The sequence below is a fragment of the Accipiter gentilis genome, unplaced genomic scaffold, assembly GCF_929443795.1.
Source record: "Accipiter gentilis unplaced genomic scaffold, bAccGen1.1, whole genome shotgun sequence".
Classification (NCBI taxonomy): Eukaryota; Metazoa; Chordata; class Aves; order Accipitriformes; family Accipitridae; genus Astur; species Astur gentilis.
The window spans coordinates 1-20608 of NW_026061068.1; the positions used below are offsets into that span (position 1 = coordinate 1).

The 20608-nt window shown below is 46.6% G+C and overlaps 1 protein-coding gene across 1 annotated transcript in view; it reads right to left on the bottom strand.

Annotated features, from left to right (window-relative positions):
* Positions 1–22: 22 nt before the first annotated feature.
* The window catches only part of LOC126037365 (electroneutral sodium bicarbonate exchanger 1-like), a gene marked incomplete at its 3' end in the record, with an annotated part of 234381 nt that continues 213795 nt past the window's right edge, over positions 23–20608 (bottom strand). Inside the window, exons 8-11 of the mRNA XM_049797672.1 lie at positions 1792–2043; positions 911–979; positions 202–375; positions 23–102 (exon numbers count right to left, since the gene is read on the bottom strand). Coding sequence (XP_049653629.1) covers positions 23–102; positions 202–375; positions 911–979; positions 1792–2043 — 575 coding nt within the window. The remainder of the gene's footprint in view (positions 103–201; positions 376–910; positions 980–1791; positions 2044–20608) is intronic.

Below are 20608 nucleotides of genomic sequence, written 5' to 3' on the forward strand. Positions count from 1 at the left end.
CAACTTCTTCTTCCTTTCTGGCATAAGGTCATCCAGAAAGCTGAGCTCTCGCTTTGAGAAGCAGAAATCCATCGCTTTCCGGACAAATACGAGAGCCAAAACCTTCACGAATAAGAGGGAAGATGCGGTGAGCTCAGAGACGATGCCACCTCTCACTCCAACGCTGCAAACACCCCGCTGCCGAGCGGTGGCAGCTCTTACCATCATGGGAAAGATGATGGCGGCACGGGACACCTTGATGGTCCAGAGCAGGACGAGGCAGGTCAGCTGGATCGCCGTGAAGAAATGCACCTTTCGCAAGGGCACGTGCCGCAGGTAGATGAAATCCGGCTGGTGCTTCGCTGGCATCCAAAACAGCTTCAAGCGATCAAAGAACTGCGAAATAAAAGGGAAAGGTTGCCACCTTGGGACTGCGGCAAGTTGCTGGCCCTCTCGAGACGTGGAGGCACTTTGCAGCATCTCGCTTGCCGTCAGAAATCCTGGATCCCACTGCATTCCTCCTGGGAGCAGCACCCATTTTCCCTTCGCTCCATCTAGCAACCGGCTTGCCCCTGAGAGCTGCCCACCAAACGGCAACTATGCCATGCCATTCCATTATTAGCATTTCTCGGCCCACTGAATCCCCCCATGAGGATTTCCACCAGTGGTAGAAACTGCCTTCCCTTTGCACCAAATTCCCCCGCTTTTCACGTAACCAAACACTGACCTGCCCTAAACCCTGCAACAGAGAGCGCTGAACTTGCCTGGTCCTCCCATACCTCCTGTGCCTCCACCAATCTTTTTCTTACACAAAAGAGTTTCATTGCTTGCTCTGCGAGAAGTTTTTCCCATGCCACTGCTTTTTTCCCTGCTGCTACAGAGACAAAATACCAGGGAGCCGACATGCTGCACGCTGTAAAAGAGTCCGTACCTGAATTCCTCTGAGCGACGACACACCCGTGTAGAGAAAGACGCCATAAAGCACAGGCATTGGTATAAACTGGGGGGGGGAAGAAAAAAAAAAAGAAAGAATGCAATCGTTTCTTTTTCTGTATTGCATTTTCAGTATTACCACCCTCTTCCACAGGCACTGCCTAAAATTGCTTGAAGCTTTCCAGCTTCCATTCAGGCTTAGAGATGGGTCAGATATTAACCATTGTTTTGCCATTTTGTGCACACGAGTGAGCTAAGGCTCTGCTTTAGGCTGAACTTGGGAGTTATCTCTCCTCAGAATAATCCTATTTTCCAGAAAGGTTGGAGGAAAATAGGCGATTTCACCCGTGCTACCCTATGCCGCATTCTCTGGCGGTAGAAGAAACACTTCTGCCTATTCTTGGGGCAACAGGCAAAGGCCACAGGCCTCCTTTTAGCCTAGAGACGAGATTACTTTGTGGGAGGAACGTGCAAGGAAGCCCACAGGGATGACCTCAGTGTGTTTAGCTCCTGGGAACGGCTGCTCCGCGGCATTTGGGGAGCAAATTGCAGCCACTAAAGGGCTGCCTGTTTGAAACAGAGCAGATGTGCTCGTCTGAATATGCTCAACTGTAACCCATAAACATGGGTGGGCCTGAAAGACACCCAAAAATTCAAGCAGTTGCGTTGCTTGCTCGCCTCGAGCACACCAAACGGGGGCCTGAAGGGCTGCAAAACCTAACCGAGGCTGGTTCCCACCGTTGGTCAAGCCCCAAGGGTTGGGACCACCTCCTCCTCCTCCGCTCCACAACTAACTACTCAGGCCTGCAGAGAGGGGACTGTTTTTCTGTAACCTCCAACAAGCTCACGGTTGTTGGGTGGTTTGCATTTTCCTCTCACCTTTAACACGGAAGTGAAGAAGACAGAGCAGCCCATGAGCACAAAGATCAGCAAGCCAGTGACTCTCTGCTCTCGTATCCCCAGCAACTTGGGTTGTTCTCCTGGAGCTGAGCAGTCAGACTCTACTTTGAGGCTATTCACGTGGGTGATGGACAGGACGGTCGCAGCCACAAACCAGGGCAGCCCCATCACAGAGCACACCCCGAGCATCACGGCCACCACAAAAAGGTCCAGGTGGTACCCGCATCCTTTCTGCAGGCAGGAAAACAAGAAACAGAGCATCCCATAGCACAAGAGCAAGGATAACGTCGCAAGTCAGACTCAAACCCTGCTCGAGCACAAGTCAACTTCTTCAGAATTCAAAACAAGAAATGGAAACAAGCAAGGGTGTATGCAGGCTTTGCACAAGCACCTGGCATGAAAATCTGGCAGGAGTTCAGACACAATGGATATGCAGAGCTTGTGCATTAAATACTTCTCCAAAAAACAACGAGCCACAACCCAAAAGCACCAAACCATTTTTTCCACTCACAAAGAAAACTGTACCACTTGCAAGGAAGGTGTGACTCTGAGTTATCCCTGGCAGCGCATCAAAACAATTCATTCCCCACACCTGCTGCTGCTGCCATTTTAAAACAAAAACGCAGTTCTCTATTGCTCCAAGATTAATTTGCTCCCCCAAAAGGTTGCTCATCTATACTGCCCTGTCACTTGCTCCCTGCATCATCGTTAATCCAGGAGAGCATCCTGCCACGCAGCCTGACCTTGTCCCAAACCAATGCCTTCAGAAAGCATCGGGAATAAGAGCTTCTCCCCAGACCTGCAGCCCAGAAGGGGCTGGGGTCATCTCTCGCAGGCCCTTACCTTCAGCTTGTGCTCCTTCCTGTTCACAATAACGGCACTGATCTGCTGGTCCATGAATATCAAGATGGTGCAGAGCAGAGCTGGGACGAGCGCAGCCAACACCGTCCACCAAGGGTTGGGTCCTATGGGGTTGATGAACCACCCGCGGTCGTCTCTGGTAGGCTGCAACAAAGCCCACACATCAGCATCGTCTCCCAGCCCAGGCACTCCACTGGCTTTCATTTTCCCCTCCCTCCTTGCGTCAGAGCACCTCCCAGCCCTGGCTTCATGTCCCCCTCTCCCGGGGGCTTCAGCAGTGCCAGTCTCCTCTTTGCAAGCAGCTCTAGATACTTCCCCTGTAGGTATCTAGTTTTGGGGCCATCTTCTCGTTTCCAGGAGGAAGCAAGGCACTTGGAGGTGGAAGAGGAGATGGTCACACCACCAGCATCTCCTCCAGACTCAGCCCTGCCCTGCCCCGGCATCACCTTGTGGCACCCCCACGTGCCAAAACACCCCGTTACCTTGAACGCATGGGGGACCTGGAGCTTCGGCAATGTGATCCCAACCACAAAGTCAAGGAGCACCATGATGACGATGGTGAGGAAAACAGCAAAGTCGCTCACTGTGGACCGTACCTGGGGCGAGAAACCAGAGGTGAGAGGGGCATGGCAAACAGGGCCGTAAGGTGAGATGCAAGAGTTGCAGACATCCACAACATTAAGGCTGCTTAACCAAATCCCACCACCCCTCTGAGCACATGCAGCCTGATCCCTTGCTTAGATACTGCTGCTGTGTTTGTCCCTGTGAGATCTGGGGTCAGACAATAAAAAAAAGCTTAACTAGGCCAACAAGGGTTGGTTTAAGTCAAAATCTAAAAATAATAATAATAATATTAAAAATAAGAAAACACATGTCTGCCACTACAGCTACACTCACAGCTACAATGGCAACAAGGCACTGAGGCATCCTTTAGTCCTCAAAAGGAAGCTCCTCATTCGAATCTACTTTCCACTCGAGCACATAATGCGCAGAAGGTAGGGGAAAAAAACCAAACCGAAAACCCCAACCCCCAAAACTTTGGGAAACCTGACTTCCTACTACCTGAGGAGAAGAAAAAAAATTAAAAAAAATCAAACCCCAAAAATCTTCAATCTGGGGCAGGTCACGAGGCAGGTGGGAAACGCTACGATGATTTTGCACTCATGGAAATGAGTGTGGGACATCCAAGCTCTTGGAGAGCTTGGCCTGCAAGGCCAACGTTTCCCAGCTTGACCAAGGCAGGGCAAATACTGCTTAGTGCTCCAGGAAAGCCATTTTGGGAAACGAGCGCGGAGATGGACACTGGCCACCTCCTTCTACTTACTCTGGTTGGAAAGTAGCGGCTGGTTTTAAACTTCTTCAAGAAGCTTGACAGGGCAAAGGTGGCGAAGAAGAGGATGCAGCACCAGAAGAATACATCAGGGGCGTAGGGGCCGTCGCGTCCACAGGCAGGTCCTTGAAACTCCCCACGCAAATACTGACATTCCTGGAGAAACAGAGCGTCAGGACACAAAGGCAGTGCACGTGCGGCAGGGAAACCTCGCATAGCTAGGGGGTTTTGAGGATCTTGGTCCAAGATCCACGACCCTGTAACTGCTCCTGCCAATGGAGATTTATATTTAATGAGCAGCAGCAGCTGAACAAGTGACACATCGAACTACACAGCGGAGAAATGAGATGTGAGGAGACACCATACACTAGTAACACATTACAAGAAACACTCATCCAGGTGACACTCTTCCATCAGTTGCTTGCATTCATAGCACTGTGTTTCCTTAACTGCATCTGGCTTCAGTCCTCACATCTTCCCGCAAAAAACAACATGCCAGGCTCTCCCAACCCTGTGAAGAAAACCTCATCAGCTTTCCTAACTAAAAAGTAATTCTTTTAAAAATTATTTTTAAACCTGAAAAGGACTAGGATTCACAGGACTAGCATCATTACATTCACTTCACAGTCCTCCTCAAAATGGGAGAACAAAAGATAATTGACATGACAAACGCCACAGTTACAGACGTTCCTTCCTGGGGGTGCAGTTCGCACACCTAGGAGCTCATGCATGCACGAATGGGTGACGCCAGGCAGCAGCCTTCTTACGTGCCTCTGACCTCAGGAAGAAACAGATAGCATGAATACTTTTACTCCATTTGCATCCTGAGGACCAGAGATGAAGCCCAAGATTTGCCTAGATGACACAGTCAGTTCCTTTAAGGGATGAAATTGTTCGTTTGAGTTTGGCTTCAAGGACTCCCACAGCTGGCGATTAACTAAGAGGTATGCTACAGCGAGGAGCCCGACACACAGACTGCAGGACAACTCATCACGCCAGGCCTCTGAGCTTGCAGTTCTCCGCAGGGCCCGGTGCTGCCTGAGCAGGTGGATGGACTTCCCAGTTCCAGAAATACAAGCTCGTGAATCAAACCCTCCTCAAGCACGCAGGCAAAACTGGCTGCGCTTTAGCGAAGCAAACCAACAACGAGGCTTCCTTTGTTTGGGTGCCTCCAGTCTGACGATGCTCTGGGCTACTTTCTCTTCCTGGCAGCAACAGGAATAAGTTGCTCTCATACCTACCAGCTTCTGACAGAGAAAGAGGATGATCTCGTTCTTGCCTGCTAGGACCAGGGGTGGCAATAACGCAGTCTGCCGAGACTGGAAGGGGATGCCTTGGAGGCGGAAACACGCGGGTGTTCATTACTCCTGGGCACTCGGAATCACGGGAGGAGATGATGCCGAAAGGCCTGATCCGATTCACAAACTGACGCACCTTAGGACTGAAAAGGCTTCTCCTTCCACTAACTTACTTTTCTCTGCAACAACAGCCTCAGGAGAGTAACTTCTCCGTAACCCTTTACACTACAGCAACTACAATACTTAATCCTAATGTACCTTACAAGAAAACTACTGCGGTCTTCTCTACTAGAGGGCCAACGCTGCTGCGCCTGTAAGGAGCGCTTTACATTTTATTAACCTTTTGAAACAACGCACTAGCTTCCCTTGCAATCGCATTACGTGGGCTTCCTGGGACTTTATATATGCACGTTCGTTTTCTCTGGCTAAATCAGATTTGGAACGCAGGGGTGGCCATCTGAAAACACTGCAAAACATTCTTTTTACATACATCAGTTCTCTGGTGAAGGCAACAACTGAGGAGGATCTTCAGCTAATGTAAAACTGCGAAGCTCAGAGGAGTCGTACTCCAGCTAAAGATCTGCGCACTACTAGGCAGGAATGTCAAACTAAGCAATGCCCAACAGATACAAGTCATTGGACCTTTTCTTTTACAAGTAGGAAAGAAAGGGTACACAGAAAGATAGTGGTCTGTAGAAAATGCATGTAAATCATCAAGATTTCCAAGGATTACTCGAATCGCTTCCTGGAGAGGCCAAAACAAGAAAGGAAGGAAGAATATTAACAAGATAGCCACAATCCCACTGCCAAGTACAGTTTTCAGGCTTGGGAAAAAAAAAAATAACATTACAGTTTGCAGGAGTCATGGAAGAGCAGGTTCCAGATATTTTGCTTTTCCTCCTCCCCTTCTTCCCCCTGCTCCCTCCCATCACCTTAGAGCACGCTGCCCTAACAGATTCACAGAAACTGAAGTGAACGAATATCTTAACCCTGAATTAACATAGAAGCAATACTATGGAGAGTGGAGGTGTGCTTTTAAATTTAACAAGTTCTACATTTAAGAAGCCTCCTCCTTGCCAGCACAACACATGCAAGTATTGACCTGTTTCAAAAATAAACATATTCCCCTTTTTCGGAATATTGACCCAATTCAGTTACAAAGGAACTGTAATTCAGCCCCAACAAACTCCTGCTTTATAAACGGGAAACTTTTTCTAGGAATACCTTTTGTTGGGAAGTGGCTTGCTGAAAAAGGACATGGGCCTGTGGAAAAGTTGTGCGAGCAGAGTTCTGTGTGAAAGAATGTCAGTTTGAGCAACAAGACTAGGCCTTGGCTGAAAATAGCTGGCTTTACTGATATTGGGAGAAAAACAACAGCTGGTCTCGCTGTTATCAGGAGAAAGACAGGGACGGTGTGACCTTGGCATAACTTCACAAGTAACTTTTGAAGAAGTTCTCATGAGAAAGTTACTGAACACGCGTAGCTGCCAACCACAAGTGGGTGTGTTTTAGTAATGAATAAACATTAGCAATGTACCAATCATATTAGGACTAGTAGGCATAATTATCGCAAACTGTATAAATATGAGCTATCCGTGCAAATAAAGTTGAATCACTTCTATCACTCATATTGGGTCGACTTATGTGCATTCCTCCGCCGCTCCAACAAATGGCGCCCGAACGGGGACCGAAGAAAGGGGAATTGGAGCGACGGACACTGAGAAGCACCGGTAGCAGCGACCGGGGGGCAAAAGATTAACCGAACGCTGATCGTCTTGGTTGGTGTGTTAACTCTCGTGCCTGGACCGTCCAAAAGGGGTTCGCCGTCAGTGAGGGCTACTGGAAAAAGGCTGCAAAGACTTTTTAACCGAGGTGCCTTAATCAAGGTAGCACCCAGGAGTATCAAGAAGCCGGCCGGCAATGGATCAAGAGGTAGCCCTAAAATTATTACAATGCTTTTTAGAAAAGCGGGGAGTAAACTGCATTAAGCAAATTTCGGGGTTAGTCACGCTGGGTCGCGTTAAGGGATGCTTTAAGAATCCGGATTTATTATTTAAGGAGAGTGAATGGCGTAGATTAGGAGACGTATTATGGGATATGGTAACTGATGATGATAAATCAGCTAAAAAACTAATGAAGCAAGGACAGAAACCTTTCAATTAGTGTGGGTACAGCTTTTGAGCTTAGTACCTGGAATGCTATCGGAACCTCCCTATGGGATGAAATTAGTGACGGGTCTAAAGAAGTTAAAGATCTTGTAACTTTACGGAAATTGATTAAGACAACTCTGTAAGAAATGAAAGCAGATCGTAAAGCGTCTGCGTCTGCTTTTGCTGCTCTCTCTCTCCAACCGCAAGCGAAAGGGAAAAGCGGGGAGAAAAACATAATGCAGCGAGAGAGACTTTTTGGAGCTTGTTCGCCTGCTCTCGTGCCCTTGACTTCTGCTCCACTCCCTGGGACTGCCGATATTAATCAGCCATCCGACAGTTCCCAAGCCTCCCTAACCGTACGATTAAAGGAAACCCTACAGAATCAGGGAGTGAGTAAAAATCTGCCTACGAAAAACCAGCCCTCAGATACCACCGTTCAACATGAACAAATTATACCTAGCATACACCCTGATTCAAATAATGCAAACAAGGACTTGGCTACTCTAATAATAGAACAAAAAGAGACAATGTTAGAATTGTTAAAGGAAATGGGGAAAAGAGACGGGGAAACCAACCGCACCCGTGACAGACGCGGAGCCGCCTGTAATAGCCGCTGCAGAAGAAAGGCAGAGACATTGGAGGGGTGTAATAACAGATGCCATTATAGAAGGGACTATGCTCTAAGCATTCCCAGTTATTGCATCAAATGGACAGAAAAAATGGGAGGTGTTTGACTGGAAGGTCATTGAGAAATTAAGGAATGCTGTGAGTCAGTACGGAATCAAATCTGCGTTAACTCACCAAATACTGCAATTCATTTTTTCTGCTGATACGCTGATACCTCAAGATATTAAACAGCTAGCACAGTTGATTTTGACACCCGCCCGAATGTTAGTGTTTTTCTGGCAGTGGGAGAAGCTCTGTGATAGGGAACAAGCAACATCACGACAACAAACAGATCCCCTATGGGGAGTAACCATGCAGATGCCGATGGGTACTGGACCCTTCGCATCAGGGAACGCTCAGTTACAATGTGTCACTGAGGTTCATCATCTATCACAGATCTTGGCGTATCAAGCTTTTCTTACCGTACCAGACAATATGTACAGCCATGCTTTTACCCAGGTGAAACAGGAGAATACAATTTATGACCACCCTGACATGAACGAGGGCATGAAAGAAAACACGTTCAAAATACTCGCTTTTGAAAATGCTACTGAAAAGACACGCAAAGCATTGTGTAATTTGCCGAAAAATGCAGACATCGTTGATATGATAGAATACACGGATCGATCAGTGGACTCACAGAAAGTAGCCTATGCTGCCACAGCTCTCCAAGGAGCTACAAAGAAACACAAGGCCAGTAAGACACCCTTGGTCAAGTGTTCTAACTGTGGCAAACGTGGACACATTAGGAACAAATGTACAGGTACTGTTAACAGTAAGTGCTGCAACAAGTGTAAGAAAGATAACCATACCACCAAGAATATAGGAAGAAGGGAAACTTTACACCGACTGCGAAGGCCCCTCGCGCGACGACACGAATGCAAGGGGCTTGAGCTGCCAGCCCTCAGGCAGCCTCGCAACCACCAGATCCGCCACCGCAGGAAGCTCCAGAGTGGATGTGGAAACCGCAGTCAACATAAAGGGACCATTGGGGTTTGGACTTAGTGCATTTTTAATGGGGCAATCTTCAACAGCTCTAGAAGGAATTCTGGTGCTCCCAGGGCTTATTGATGCAGATTATTGTGGGACTGTGAAAATTATGATTCATGTTTTAATCCCTCCTGTTTCTATTCCTAAAGGTACCAGAATAGCACAATTAGTTCCATTCAGGTCGTGTGTTCCGAACCCAGGTGAAGTACAACGTGGAGATGGTGGATTCGGCTCCACAGGGAAACCGCAGGTATACTTTGCCATGGACGCAACAAGAGGTAAACCAGAAAAGGTAGTGCAATTGGAAGGGCCCGATGGAGTTGTTGTCAAGAAACCGATGACAATCAATACAGGTGCTGATGTTATGATTATTTCACAATGCATTTGGCCTCCATCATGGCCATCGATCAATCCAAACTTTGGTATTGCAGGGATAGGGGGCACACAAGCCACCTTAGTAAGTCAGCTACCAATTACATTTGTGTTCCCCGATGGTGAACACATTACGACGTGTCCGTATGTCATGACTACCCCAACTGAATTGTTTGGCCTCGTAGGCCATGATTTATTGAGCCAAATGAAGGCAATGTTAGTGACGCATCCTTTTTAGGAGCGGTCACTGAGGGGTAGCCGATTCTGAAAATTAACTGGAAAACAGATGAACCTGTTTGGATTGATCAGTAGCTGCTAAATTCTGAAAGGCTACTAAAAATACAAGGGTTAGTTGAGGACCAGTTGAGAGCGGGACAAGTTGTTCCTTCTACTAGTCCATGGAATACATCAATATTTACCATTCCCAAGAAAAGTGGGAAGCGGAGACTGTTACATGATCTCAGAGCTGTGAATGTGGTGATGCACAGTATGGGAGCCCTGCAGCCAGGTTTGCCATCTCCAGTTATGCTTCCAGAAGAATGGGATTTGTTAATTATAAATCTAAAAGATTGCACCCAGATGGCGCTGAACGGTTCGCCTTTTCGGTACCATCGATTAACAAGGCAGAACCCTATAAGAGATACCATTGGGTCGTGTTACTGCAATGAATGCGCAATTCCCCCACGATGCGTCAGGTGTATGTGGCCTGGGCATCAGAGCCTGTAAGAAAGCAGTTACCTCAGTAACTTGCCACAGGATGAGATTTTAACTCAATTGCAGGACATCTTAAGCCATCGCGGAGTAATAATCACTCCTGAAAAGGTGCAAAAGGCAGCACCTTGGAAGTATTTGGGGTGGCACATAAATGCTAGCAATGTTAAACCTCAGAAGGTTCAAATAACATGAGAAATTTCAATGTTACATGATGTCCAGAAGCTTGTGGGAGATATCCAGTGGGTGCGGAATCTTTGCGGTATCACTAATGGCAATATGACCCCTCTGGTAGAACTCTTGGGTATGAGAACACTGCAGATGAGAAACGGGAAATGACAGAGTTGACCAATTGGTTGCAGCGCCACGGGAGCCTCCTCCAGGGAATCGTTTTCAACAAAGCACGGCAATCGCATGCGTTCTTGCACCAACCCGCTAGGATGTTAGCAAAGCAATTTGACTTACCACTTACTGATGCCCAAGGTATCGTTAAAGCATGCCCTGATTGTCAAAAGGAAGGGCTCGGCTTGGGCTGTGGGGTTAACCGACGAGGTCTTTTGCCATTGCAGTTGTGGCAAATGGATTTCACCCATGTCATGTGGTTTGGTGCAAAGCGTTCTGTGCATGTGTGTATTGATACCTATCCTGCTGCCATGTGGGCCACGGCACGAACTGGAGAAAAGGCCTTACATATTGAATGACATCTTCACGCTTCTTTTGCAGTACTGGGTGTGCCTCAAGAAATTAAGATGGACAACGGCCCAGCCTATGGTTCTACACGATTTGCTCGATTTTGTAATTTGTGGGGAATTCACCACGGTACCGGTATTCCACATCTTCCCACAGGACAGGCTATTGTCGAATGGGCCAACCAAACCCTAAAAGAACATGCTGCAAAAACAAAAGGGGGGAACCCAGGGCTTACTCCCAGAGGAACGATTGGCCAAAGCCTTATTTGTGCTAAATTATCTTAGATTGACAGGTGATCACAAAGACCCACCAATGGTAGTGCATCATGTTCTTTTACAGGCAGAAAGGACGCAACAAAGTACAGGAATCATGGTAATGTCTAAGGACCCAGAATCCAGGAAATGGTGCAGATCAGCAGAAGTAAAACTTACTGGGAGATCCTGGCTAAGTGGGACAAGCCATGGCTTCGCACTGATGCTGGACCCGGAATTGTTCCAATGGCGACTGGCACGGCACCGGCGGGTGCTGGAGCCACTGATCTGACAGATTCTAACTAATAGAGTATTACTAGTGGACACGGAGTCCTTCAGAGAGGTTTTCAGAACAGCATGCCTTATTGTATATAGAACCTGCTTTAGGTAAAAAGTGTGTAAAGCATAATTTGATTAAACATAGTGTGATTACGGGAAGACAGTGTGGGGTAAAAGTTAGTTAAAGCCAAAATTAGGGGTAAGGTCTATTTCCATTAATAACCTGGGAACGAGGTTGATTGTGTTTCCACAGATACAGGCCCACGATGGACTCCTGTTCGATTTGCATGACCATCATCATCTGGAGCATCATAGATGATGTGGCAATATGAATACTACCTCAGCCAAAAACTAATGTATAGGTCACCTTGGCTAACATAACAGGTCAAGATTCTCTGTGCATCGCAACTGTATCGTAAAGCCCATGAACCAATAGACAAGATGGCTATGACTCGTGCAGCGCGCCTGGCCAGCGAGCGCATGCGTCATAGATTGCAACCGAGGCGGACTTTTGGCACCCGCTGGCCACGTGTGCTAAAACCCGTTCCTCTGCAAATGTATAAATACTGGGATTTTCCGAAGAGCATCGGGCTGGTGTACAGTGAGGCCATCGTTGCCTCTGTGGGGACGCCCACGGAAAGCTGGCACCTACCGATTGCTGGGCTGAGTTCGTGGAGCAAGATGGCACAAGAATGTATAGATGGTTCATTTTCCTCATGGTCTGGGTCATTAGGGGTAACAGGTTGGCTCAAAGAATTATGGGCATTATTGTAGTTACTGTGATTTTAGCTATTGTAATAGTTTTACCTTGTTCAGCTTATTAAGGAAAATGGCATCCCAAGTTATTAAGCAAGCCTGGATTGCTCAAAAACAAAAAGAGGGAGAAAGATTTAAACGGAGACCTACAGTGGATTCAACCTTGTTGTGGTATTACAAATACAGACTTACAGCCGCTGCTGGATTTATTGTGGGGCAGCGGTACCTTAACTTCTACAAGACAACTAAGTGCACCGGGATGGCAAGCCTTGGCAGCAATTGGACAAAAAAAACAAAACAAAACAAAACAAAAAAAAAAAAACCACAACAAAAAAACCCCATCACATCCTCCATGTCTGGCAGATACGTTCCTGATTTACCCATAAATTTGAAACCTTATGCTGAGATTGATATCGAACACACTGACTGTAGTAAGCAGCATGACAGTGACACCGGTGATTGATCCACATCGGTTAACACCATGGGACAGTAAGAATGTTTGGGTGTCACTAGCTAAAGCTATTAATCAAACCTCTTTTTGTGTGCTTATGTATTTTATTAGGTATAATGTTGTTTTTACTGTGTTTAATTAATTGTGTTCACAGATCTTTGCAAAGGGCAATACAGCAGGTGTTAAAATTTTACCTCAATCTATATACAAACAAATAGATTGGCTGAAGAAACATACACAAAGATCCAGCAAGAAACTAGTTGGTTTGATGGAGTGTTACAATCAATATTCGGCGGGATAACACTATGGGTAATGTCATTGATTAAGGAAGCCTTATGATGGTTGGGTATATTGATATTAATCTGTGTAATAGTTAGAATTCCGTATGGGTGCATGATAAAAGAAGTCTCAAAGCTGACACACCAAGCTCTACTCGCACAAAAAGAAAAAGGGGGAATTGTTGGGAATTGGCTTCATGAAAAAGGACATGGGTCTATAGAAAAGCTGTGCGAGCAGAGTTCTGTGTGAAAGAATGTCAGTTTGAGCAGCAAGACTAGGCCTTGGCCGAAAATAGCTGGCTTTGCTGATATCAGGAGAAAAACAGGGACAGTGTGACCTTGGCATAACTTCATAAGTAACTTTTGAAGAAGTTCCCATGAGAAAGCTACGGAACATGCATAGCTGCAAATCACAAGTGGGTGTGTTTTAGTAATGAATAAACATTAGCAATTTGCCATTGTTGTCCAGGCCCATTGCCTTTTCCAGTCTGGCCCATTTCCAGCTTGGGGGTGCTCTTAGGATTAGTCTGGAGGCAAAGATCACACTGTTGTGCGATCACACTGCCGCACCGTGGCGTATAAATTCCTAGCCACAATTTCTCCTATCAGATGATTATACAGGGCTTCTGTTCCCCAATGTCTTTTCCTATGTTCCTCCCCTATCAAATGCCATAATAAGCAAGAGGGAACGATTAGCTTTCCCTGTGGGGTATGAGCCCACCCCTCTTCATTATATGACCCTTCTAAACCTGTAATGAGCTTTTGATCTTCCTTAGTATATTCTGGCTTACCTTCTAGGGAAATCCACCTATCAGGAATTAAGGCCCCTTCTGTTTTTACCTGTGTTTTGGCCACTTGTTTTGCCTCTCTGTCCGCCAGCTCGTTCCCTTTTTCCAAATCTGAGCTCGCTTTCTGGTGTGCCTTAATATGCATAATTGCTACTTTCTTAGGGAGCTGGACAGCTTCCAGTAACTTCAGAATTTCTTCTGCGTGTTTGATATTTTTCCCTTGAGAACTCACTAGTCCTCTCTCCTTCCAAATTGCTCCACGTGCGTGTACAACTCCAAAGGCATATTTTGAGTCTGTATAAATGTTCACAACTTTGCCCTGGGCCAATTCCAGGGCGCGGGTTAGAGCAATTATTTCTGCCTTCTGTGCGGAGGTGTTCCTGGGCAAAGCCCCCGATTCTATTACCTCTTGGCTGGCAGTGACGGCGTATCCCGCGTGTCGATTACTGTTTAGGACGTAACTGCTTCCGTCTGTGAAGCGAGTTTCCCCGTTTTCCATGGGGCCGTCTTTCACGTCTGGGCAACTGGCGTACGTTGCTTCGATGGTTTCCAAACGGTCACGATGTACCGGTTCTCCTGTGTTCCTGCTGAGAAAAGAAGCTGGGTTGACAATGTTAGCGACTACAATCTCCACGTCATCCCGCGCTACCAATATAGCTTGATATCTCAGGAATCTTTGTGGAGAGAGCCAGTGTCCGCCTTTTGCTTCCGGTACTGCTGATACTGCGTGAGACACCAGAACAGTCATCTTCTGGCCCAGAGTAAACTTTCGGGCTTCCTGTGTATTTAGTATCACAGCCGCAACCGCCCGCAGGCATCCAGGCCAACCTTTTGCAGTCGTGTCTAACTGCTTAGAGAGGTAGGCAACTGCCCATCGATACGGGCCCAGGTTTTGTGCTAATATTCCCAGAGCAATGCCCTGCTTCTCATGGGAGTAAAGAAGAAACAGCTTACTCGCATCTGGGAGTCCTAAGGCCAGGGCCGACATCAAAGCCTTTTTCGGTAGCTCAAAGGCTCGTTCGGTCTCCTTATTCCACTCAAGGTGTTTCTGCTTAGTGGCTGTCAACGCATACAGTGGTTTAACAAGCAATCCGTAATTATAGATCCACAATCGGCACCACCCTGTCATTCCCAGAAAAGTCCATAACTCTTCTACTGTCTGAGGTCTCCCAGTTTGACATATTGCCTCTTTACAGGCCTGTCCCAAAGGTCTTTGTCCCGCACTAATTTCATAGCCCAAATAATTCACTTTGCCTTGCATTACCTGTGCCTTTTTCTTGGATACCCGGTACCCCTGAAGTCCCAGGAAATTCAACAGACTCGCCGCCCACGTCGTACAATCTTTCTCCGTTTTGGTGGCGATCGGGATATCATCCACATACTGCAACAGCTTCCCCTCCTCAGACGGGGTTTCCCAGGATTCCAAGTCTTTCGCAAACCGATTGCCAAAAACGGTAGGCCTATTCTTAAATCCTTGTGGCAAGGCCGTCCAAGTGAGCTGGGTCTTTCGACCGCTCTTGGGCTTTTCCCATTCAAATGTAAGTTTTGCCTGGCTTCACGGAGAGGGAGGCAAACGAAAGCATCCTTCAAATCTAAAACACTAAACCAAGTCAATTCAGGTGTTAGCACGGTTAACAGGGTCTATGGGTTCGCCGCTACCGGGTAAAGATCTTCAGTTATCTTATTCACCGCCCATAAGTCTTGGACCACCCAATATGACCCATCGGGCTTCCGAACAGGTAATATAGGGGGATTGAATTCAGACTCACACTCTTTTAATAGTCCCAACTGCAAAAATTTTTCTATCACCGGCCGGATTCCTTCTCTGTCTTTCTTCTTTAGGGGATATTGTTTAATTCTTACCAGCTTTTGGCCTTCCTTGATCCTAACTTCAACAGGTGGAACACTTTTCGCTCTTCCAGGTGCATCGGTAGCCCATACCCCCGGGTACACTTGCTTTAAGATGTCCTCATTAATGATTCCTTCTAGGGGGAGACTGGTTAAAGTTAGGCTCAATATTTGAATATTTTGCTGATCTTTTACCTCCAGAGTAATTTCTCCCTTCTTGAATACAATTTTTGCTCCCAATGGTTCCAACAAGTCCCTTCCCAAAAGGGCCTTTGGGGAGTTCGGCATATATAAAAATTTATGAATGCCCCACTGTTTTCCTAATTTATATTCTAAAGGTTTACAAAACTATGCCTTTTCACTTTGGCCAGTCGCTCCTTTCACCGTGACATAATCATTCCCCGGGGCATCAAAGCCTGATTCAAAACCGAGTATGTTGCTCCTGTATCTACCAAAAATTCTACCTCTTGTTCTGTTTTCCCTAGCTTAATTATAACCAGTGGATCCGCTAGGGTAGATTCCCCAGGTTCTCGTCAGTCTCCCTTCACAGAGGCTACTGTTCTTCCTGTTTGAGCCCTCTGATGCTCCTTGTTCCCTGGGCATTCCCTCTACCAATGACTGAATTTCTTACACAAAGCGCATTGATCCTTACCCAGTCGGGGCAAGTCTCGTCTAGGCCCTCTTCCCCTTTCTTCCCGAATAACAGCCATTAATTTCCTTTGTCCTTGCCTATATCCTTCTTCTCTGTTACTAAACACCCTCCGTGCTTTTGTGGTACAGAACAGAGATGTAGCAAGAAAGGAAAAAAAAGAAGGGAGGGAGAACAAAGGGAGAGAGACACAAAGACTGGAAGAAGGACAAAGGGATGGCAGAAGAAAAAAATAGTGATAGGCTACAGGACAGAGATGGAGGAGTTCCAAAAAGACACAGGGAGCATGACAGAACGAGAGTGAGAAACAAGGGACAGAGCAGGACAGCACTGGAGGAAAAAACAACTGTGATTGATAGGCTGCGAGAGAGACATGGAGGAAGAGAGAAAAGAGAAGGGACAGCTAGCTGGAGAGGGGGATACAGTTAGAAAGGATGGAAGAGGGAAGGGAACAGAGAGAAATACAGAAAAGATGGCAAGAGGAAGCAAGGCAGAGGGACAGCAATAGAAGAAACAAGGGACAGGGATCTGGACAGATGAAGAAAAAAGCAGGAGAAACATACAACATGATACGATGGGACAGAAAGTAACACAGAGCGTCAGATGATAATAATGACAAGAGATAGAGAGAGACTATGAAAAGCACAGGAGGTTGGAGAGAGAGAGAGAAGACATGAATGAAAAGAGTAGAGAGCACCACAAAGGGTCAGGGAAAGAGAAGGACAACAGAATAAAAAAAACCCTCACATATTACACACGTTATCCACTCATCAAGCCCATTTCAGAGTTACACAGTACCTCAGCCCCTTTAAGAAAAGTAACACATGCGCCCGAGCCCATTTCGGCGCCGCACCACGCCCGAGCCCATTTCACGGTTCTCTACCTACAGCTCCAATTTCAAAGTTCTGCAATCACTAGAGGAAGGAATGCACCCCCTTTCCATTAACCCAGCAGCAGCTACATTTACCTCAAGGTATCTACAACTCGCCCTTGGATGCCTAATTCCAACAGACACTTTCACTTACTTCAACAGCTAAGTTTACCTATGGGCACTAAACGCCCATGCTTCCCTCTACGCTTCCCTTTGTGATTGCCATTAGTACTGTAATTCCCACAAGGACACATAATTACCTGTCTTTTTTACATTTTATTTTCAGTGCTTCATTTGGTCCATTACTCATTCCACATAGATTCAGCTATGTCAGTATTTCAATCCAATTCTACAATGTACTTTTTCTACAATATATAGAAAAGACTTATGGCCTCACTCGTCAAATATTTGACACTATTAGATTTAGTCCTCTTTTAATCACTATTTTTACAAATACATGTAAACTCCAAAAATTTAGCATTACCTGAAGAAGAAATGCCACTATTTAGTACCTGCAATGCTCTACGGAGTGGTCTTTTCCACATTCCTCGCTCCCATTACATACATCGCTGCACATCCAGAAGTTTTACTCCCTGAGGTGACATTACCGCCATGATCCCTGTTCCCGGGCACCAAACGAGTGACCTCCAATCATCTTGACAGACCGTCCACTTCCACACCTCGACACAAAACCAGAAATTGAAAAATATCATTACATCACAAGCTACAAAGAGCAACCAAATATTTTACAAACCCACCACAGACAAATACAGTTACACTCACGCACTTCACAACCCTGGCCTACTCCATGCTGGCCATCTAGTCCAACTCCCCCCACAAAATCCTCAACTGTCTTCCAAAGACCATCCACCGAACAACATATCTCTCTGTGCTGACTGGCAATTACCAGGTTCCAGGGGAGCGCTCCACAGGAACACCGTTCCCGGGAGCCTTGGAAAAAAAAAAAAAAAAAAAAAAAAAAAAACACAAACAAAAAAAATCGCCCTGCCTTTGAAAACCCAGGCCCGAGGCAGACCCCAGTCCAAACATTGGCAATCAACATTGCCTCATGGAGCAGCTGGGACCAGGGAAAAGAAAAAATAAATGGGGCAGGGGAGGACACACCAAAAACCAACCCATATCCCAGCTGGGGTTTTTTATTCTAAGTTTGGGTTTTTTTTCCTAATTCCCTGAAAAACATCTCAACTCTACATCCAACCTGAAAGGAAAAAAAAACCAAAAAGGCTTAACCACAGAACCCTACAAGGTTAGAGACATTCACAACACACCACTCGTTCAGATCACATGAACGCCAGCCCTCACTCTCAACTCATCCATCATACCGTCCACAGGCCTCAAGAGGCCGTCACCCCGTCTGCAGCAGCAGGGGCCTCAAAAAAGCACCCTACCTGCAAAAACCCAGGCCCCAGCCCAACCTCCTTCCAACCAACCTCCCCACAAACTGCCCTTCCGTTACACCAACATTTCAACACGCACCATCATCTCCACCATCCGTGCATTTTCAACCCGATAATTAGCTTTCACAGTGCCACGTGTCACAGTCCAACCTCCGTAGCGCCATGTCACCTAAACGCAAGGTTCTTTCAAGCACCTCTCGTGCCCTGTCATCACCTGCAAAAACAACACACAAAGCTTGTCAACAGACACTTCATCCTCGAGAGAGAAGTCCTCCACCACTCCCCTACCCTGCTTCCCACCTATTCCAAAAATAACACATCCTCACAGCCAGTGTCCTCCATGACACTTGAAAAAACCAGAGCATCACAAACACAGAGCTGTCCCAAAGTTACCGATCGCTCCAAGACCCATCACGCTGCTACTTAGACCTCAAGGCCTTGACCATTTCTAGAGACTTGCCACAAAGCATCTGCATAAACAAGATGAACACCATTGCCCAGTTCCTGCCTTACTCAATGCTAGTTCACAGTCCAATTGCGATCCCCTCAACTCTGCATGCAAAGAGCCCGAAGTCATTAAACCTTCTACGCTGCCTCTACAATGCCATACAAGACACACACAAACATAGAGCCATGTAATTCACATGCAAATGTAATGCCATACAAGGCAGTACTCTTACCTCAGTCAAGGCAAAACAACTCAGAGCCTTGCCATACCAGACAAAACAGAACAGGGCCAATGCAAGAGACTCTCACGTGACAGTCAATACAAGTACAGACCAAAACAATACAAAACCAATACAGAACCATAGAAGGCAAGGCAGTCTCAGGTGGCAATCCATACAAGTACAGAGCACTGCAATACAAAACACAATGCAGGGCCAGGCAATGCGAGACAGTCTCACATGACAGTCGATACAAATACACAACAAAACACCACAGGGCAAAGGCAAATATAGACCAATACAATGCAAGAAAACTGCAAAACACAGCAAAGCAAAGCAGTCTCATAGAGCCACCGGATGCATCTTCCTTCAGAGTCCACCCACGGACTCAACTCCTTACAGTGCTCTGCTGCCTTCCCCCATCGCTCTGTGGGACACATCCTGTCCCTCCACATCTGAAAAAAAAAAAAACCCCAAACATATTGAATGAGTCACCTGGATGCAGAGCAAGAGCTTCACAACTCCAGAGGTCTTGATTCCATCTACAAAGACCATCTGGAATGCAGCTACAGCCTGTCATTTTAAAAACAAACAAAAAAAAAAACAACACACAACCAAAAAACAAACAAAAAAACAACACAAAAACCCAACACACACACCCCCCTGCCCACTGTAGGGTTCAATTATATGGAACTTCGTTACTGGCCCTGAAAGTAGCTCATGGTCGCAAGAGAGTTCCAGACACCTTTGAAGGCTCTGAACAGAACAAACAAGAAGATAGAAGAAGAAAGATCCCAATTAGAAAAACACAGGTGCACATTCCACGATAAAGGGAACTTGGCACAACCGACCTCAATTCAGGGGCTTATCTCGACCAGTTGGACTAAGACAAGTTTTGCATGCTCTAACATAGCCAATTATATCCTGTGTGTATGCACGTGTACAGAGCGAGTATAACTAACTGTATCTTATGTTTCTACGCGTGGACAGTATCGATGTAACCAATCACCGCTTACGCTTGTGCGCGTGGACACCACATGCTTGCGTGCAGCAGCCAATCAAAGCTTCTAAACAACTTAGAGAGTTGTGTAAGAATGATCAGCTAAGCTCAATAAAGGGGCGACTTTGATCATCATACTGGTGTTCTATCATCCGGGCCCCGCACGGAGTAACCCTAAACCCTACACCCCACCAACCAAAAAAACCCAGGGCCAAACTTGGAGCCCATCACGTGCAAGTCTTAACACCTTAGAGACTCAAATCCGCTTCACTGCCCCTCAGCAACCCCTGCCACACGGCTCCAATTGTCTCCGTGAAACACTATCGGCACGGCTGTCCGCGCAGGCCGCTGATGGCTACTCGAGCCGAGATGACTGTACAACCCTCGCCTAAACGGTCTAGGCACATCAACGTTTCACCCGTAGACTCTTATCGCTGTTCCACCTACCCCTGACTCCACACCCCCCCAGGCAGA